Source organism: Acomys russatus, chromosome 13, assembly GCF_903995435.1.
Source record: "Acomys russatus chromosome 13, mAcoRus1.1, whole genome shotgun sequence".
In the NCBI taxonomy this organism is placed as follows: domain Eukaryota; kingdom Metazoa; phylum Chordata; class Mammalia; order Rodentia; family Muridae; genus Acomys; species Acomys russatus.
In genome coordinates this window covers 69,450,122-69,455,328 of record NC_067149.1, presented here as the reverse complement: position 1 = coordinate 69,455,328, position 5,207 = coordinate 69,450,122, and the positions used below count along the sequence as shown (strand labels likewise).

Below are 5,207 nucleotides of genomic sequence, written 5' to 3'. Positions count from 1 at the left end.
ACGCTCAGTGTGTGAACTCAGTGTTACCTTTAACACCAAAACTGAGTAAGCACATGACAAAAAAAAAAAAAAAACAAAAAAACTAGACTGATTTATTTAATTAACATAGACACAAAAATCCTGAATAAACCACTTTCAAATCAAATAAAATTCCACATTAAAAAAAATATCACAGGCTCTTGGGGCTGGGGCTGGAGAGGTGACTCAGTGGTTGAAAGCACTGGCTGCTCTTCCAAAGGACAGGGCCGGGTGTGATTCCCAGCGCCCACATGGTGACTCACAACTGTCTGAAACAGTCCCATGGGTTCTGAATTCCGTCCAGCCTCTGTGGGCACTGCACATACATGCAAACAAAAATACCCAAACACATAAAATGAAATGAAGAAAAAACATTTTAATAAAAATAAAATATCATATAGGTTGTGGCAAAGTTGCTTTCGCCCCAGAATGTGAAGGATGGCTCAGCGCACGCACATCCACAAACTAACACCGCATGCAAAGAGAGTCAAGGTCAAAGCCAACCACAGTCTCAGCAGGAACTCCCACAAACTGAACACCCTTCATGGCTCTGAAGAAATTAGGGAGAGAGGGACCACAATAAAGGACACACGGGACAGAGCCAAGGGAGCAACACGGTGGTGCCCGCTCTCGTTACACCAACACACGTCTGAAATCAACAGCAACATGGCGGTGCCCACTCTCTTTACACCAACACACGTCTGAAATCAACAGCAACACGGTGGTGACCGCTCTCTTTACACCAACACACGTCTGAAATCAGCAGCAACACGGCGGTGCCCGCTCTCTTTACACCAACACACGTCTGAAATCAACAGCAACACGGCGGTGCCCACTCTCTTTACACCAACACACGTCTGAAATCAACAGCAACACGGCGGTGCCCGCTCTCTTTACACCAACACACGTCTGAAATCAACAGCAACATGGCGGTGCCCGCTCTCTTTACAAACACCAACACACGTCTGAAATCAACAGCAACACGGCGGTGCCCGCACTCTTTACACCAACACACGTCTGAAATCAACAGCAACATGGCGGTGCCCGCTCTCTTTACACCAACACACGTCTGAAATCAACAGCAACACGGCGGTGCCCGCTCTCTTTACACCAACACACGTCTGAAATCAACAGCAACACGGCGGTGCCCGCACTCTTTACACCTATTCAATGCTCTGATTGAATTCGAACCAAGACTAAGAAGACAGAAACAGGAATGAGAAGGAAACAAATAGAAAACAAGAAGCCAGATTAAACCTGTTTGTAGATGATGACGTTCACGCTACAGTGGAATAAAGACTCTCCCATGAGGCTCTGTGGTCTGGTAAACACTCTCGGCAAAGGGACAAGAAACCAAAGTACTAAAAGCTGTCGTGTCTTTCTTTACACCAGTAACAAGTACATACAGTTATGGCCATGACTTCACACACAGGGACTGAAAATGTATGTTTAAAAAAAATAACCTGTTGAACAAATGTTTCTGGCGACTCTGGACATCCCACGAGGAAGAGTAGATCCACAGCGCTCTGCAAAGGTCAGCCCCAAACAGACCAGAAACGTAACGTAAGCCTTGCAACCACTGGTGGAGAAGCGGGACTTCTGAGAAAATGGCTCCAACTCCAGAAATAACCCCCAAACAGGAAAAATTAAAATAAAAGGCTTTTTGCACAACAGATGAAACACCAACCAGAGGGAAAAAGCCTGCAGGAAGAAGAAAACATTTCCTGCTATTGGTCTGTTAGGCGGCAGTCCTAGTTTGCTTCTCTGTAGCTCTGATAAGCCCTGACCAAAAGCATCATGGGAGGAGGGGGGAGGGAGGGAAAAACTAGTTTTTCACTTACAGTTTTTCACTTCCATCTATCCCAGGAAAGCTGAGGCAGGGGCTCCAGGCAGGAGCTCAAGGCAGGCACTCAGGAAGCAGACACATGGAAGAGGACCCAAGGACGCTGCTACCTGCCTTCTAATCCCCAACCTGCTCAGCGGCCTTTCGGCCTTTCTTATACAACCCAGGCCCATCTGCACAGAGATGACTCCACCTGCAGTGGGCTGGCCCCTCCTACGTCAGTTAACAAGAGAATGCCCCCAGGTGTGCCCACAGGCCAATCTGATCTAGGGCAATTGCTCAAATGTTATTTTCCTTTCCGCAGGTAAGCTGAGGCTGGTTGTCAAGTTCACAAAAAAATAACCAGCATGGGGAGTAATGTCCACTACATAAAAAGAGCTTAAAACATTCAACACTCAAGGAACCAATGACCCAGTCAGCAGACCAGAGGATAAACGGGACACTTTTCAAGCGAAGAAACACATGCATGTTGCCATAGAAGACATTCAACAATTTTAGCCGTTAGATAGCTCAGTGACAATGACACTGAAGCAAGGCTTGCTGTTTGAATCTGTCACTGCAGCGCTTGGGTGGCTGGGAAGTAAGGGCCTGGGCTGAAGGCCAGAGCACAGTGAGTTAGAGGCTAGCCTGCACTACACACTGAGAAGCTGGGCAGCTGTTGTTCAGTGGTATTGAGTTTCCATTTTACAAGATAGACAGGAATACTGCTGTAAAGAAAAAAGAAAGGTGAGCATTTTAATATCATTGAATGGGCAAAATTGGAAATTGTGCGTTACAGATACTTTACTACAGTTAATACGACAGGGCGGGGAGGGTGGTGAGAGGCTGAGGAAATGGTCCAGCAGGTAAGAGTGCTCTAGTGTGCGAGCAGCAGTCCCCACGCCGGTTATTTGGGTGGGTGGGTGGGTGGGTGGGTACTTAGCACCCACAAGGGCAGGGGAGCACAGAGTCCAGCATGGGGCTTGGAGACAGGTGGGTTCTAAGCCAGCCGGCTTAGCCGAAATGGCTTCCAGTCTCAGTGAGACGTCTCAGGGCAATACCGCAGGGAGGGAAGGAAGGAGACACTCGACATAGTCTCGCACACCCACATCCTAGTCCACACACAACACACACCCCAAAATAAAACCCAGGCACACTGTTGAGTACCAGAAGAGTCCTAGCCATTGCCCTCATGTAGGTCACGGTGCCGCAGGAGAGAGCCAGGCTGGGTATAAGATGCGCCCCTCAGGTGGAGTTCACACGGTGAAGAGAGCATGGGGTCCCTAACACACTTCCAGGTCTCAAGTCAGCTGCACCCTAACCTTAGTATAGTCACCTATTCTCAAAAAATACTTAGTGAGTGCTACTTTCAGGAAGATGCTCCTGCACAGGACATGCATTTCCTGCTCCAGCACACAACAAGGACATTTGCTTAGCCATGTTCATGGCAGCCTTATTCATAATAGCTAGAACCTGGAAACAGCCTAAGTATCCCTCAGTTGAAGAACGGATAAAGAAACTGTGGTACATTTACACTATGGAATACTACTCAGCTATTAAAAACAAGGAAATCCCGAAAATTGTGGACAAATGGATTGGACTAGAAATGATCACACTGAGTGAGTTAACCCAGAAGCAGAAAGACTCACATGGTATATACTCACTTATAATTGGGCACTAGCCCAAAGACACGTCCCACGAAAGTCTTCACTTACCAGAAGATTAGGATAGATGTGAGGTCATCCAACTGGGACTCTAGGTAAGAGATAGGGAAATAGAAGGCTCCAGAGGGTCCTAGAAGCCTACAAGAAGAACATCATGATGGGTGGATCGGGGCCCAGGGGTGTCTGCTCAAACTATTGCACTAACCAAGGACAATACAATAGTAAACATAAAACCCCTACTCTGATCTACCCAATGGGCAGGACATTCTCCACAGTTATGTGGAGAGCAGGGACTGACTCTGACATGAACTCTGGTGCCCCATATTTGACCACCTTCCCTTGCTGGGGAGGCCTGGTGGCACTCAAAGAAAGAATAAGCAGGCTACCAAGATGAGACTTGATAGACTATGACCATATAGTGGGGGAGGAAGTCCCCCTCAGTCACAGACCTAGGGGAGGGGAATAGGGTGAAAGCAGGAGGGAGGGAGGAACGGGAGGATACAAGTGATGGGGTAACAATTGAGTTGTAATCTGAATAAATTAATAAAAAATAAGTACACAGATTTTAAAAAGTGAAAAAAATTAACAAAACCTAGATCTACCGGGACGGGGTGGGGGGCGTCCTGGATTTTTGGGTTCCAGACACATCGGATGACAGGACCCCAGGTGCAGCTGTCTCTCCTACGGGCAAGAACAAGCTTTCAAAATACCGTTTGGACAGCACTAATAGCCTGGATTTTATGATGCGAGAAAATAAAACCAACTGCTCTTTAATTTACAAACCGCTCTAACACTGAAGACAGGTTCGATTTATTCTTACTTTAAACTTCCCCTTTGGCCAACCAACAGTTTTATGTGTGGGTGTTTCTTGGGGTCTAATGTTTGTCCCACCCTCTGGGTCTCGCGCACAGCCACGGGTTTCTGTGAGTCTGGGTGGGACCTGAAGCTTTGCTTTTCTTGAGGGTCCCCAGGTGGTGCAGATTTGCTGGCTCCCGGACAGGCTTTGAGCGCCCAGGTCACAGACAGACACTACTGCGGCTGTAACTCTGCTCACACCAGCTCCAAGCAGACTGCTCCTCCAAGCTGGGTACAAAGCTGCCACACCCAGCATCAGAAAAAAAAAAAAAAGAAAAGAAAAGAAAGAAAGAAAGAAACCCTACAGCTTTTTGTCTGAGCAAAGTATATCCACGGGGGTGGGGGGGTGAAGGGGGTGGGGGGGTGTATGAGGGGGTGGGGGGGGGTTGTGGGGGGGGAGGAAGGGGAAAGTCTTTTAAGTTTGTATGAACTCTTGTTTGTAATTATAAGGCTTTCATTAAGAAGAAGAAGAAGAAAAAGGCCCCGAGGGCCGAATTGGTTTTAAGCTCATCAGCTGCTTTCACTGAAGGAAAATTAGGGGTTGCCTGAGTTTGACAGGCACTTAATTGTACAAAGGCCAAAAAGGGCCCTCAGCTTCCCAGGCCAGGAGTTCACTTATAGCTAGCGCCTTACTAAGGATTCGGTTGGTGACAGGTTAAGAGATATTCATTATTAAAAGTAAAGGCAACTGAAGTTTACCCCAGGGTGAGCACAGGAACATCACGATGAAACACCTTAGTGCCCCCTGCTCCTCAGCAGCTGCCTTCTTCCACAGAGTAAGTTTTAAATTCCTGTTCAGTCTGAAGCCAGACTCGGGCTGTGAGGGAGACTTCAGGTGCTGCGGGTCA

At 47.6% G+C, this 5,207-nt stretch overlaps 1 protein-coding gene across 1 annotated transcript in view; it reads right to left on the bottom strand.

The window, feature by feature from the left end:
- Window positions 1-859: 859 nt before the first annotated feature.
- LOC127197750 (transforming growth factor beta regulator 1-like) overlaps window positions 860-5,207 on the bottom strand; it is a 5,430-nt gene continuing 1,082 nt past the window's right edge. Inside the window, 2 exon segments of the mRNA XM_051155695.1 lie at window positions 860-1,035; window positions 5,059-5,207. The exon segment at window positions 5,059-5,207 is cut by the window's right edge and continues 147 nt beyond it. Coding sequence (XP_051011652.1) covers window positions 860-1,035; window positions 5,059-5,207 — 325 coding nt within the window.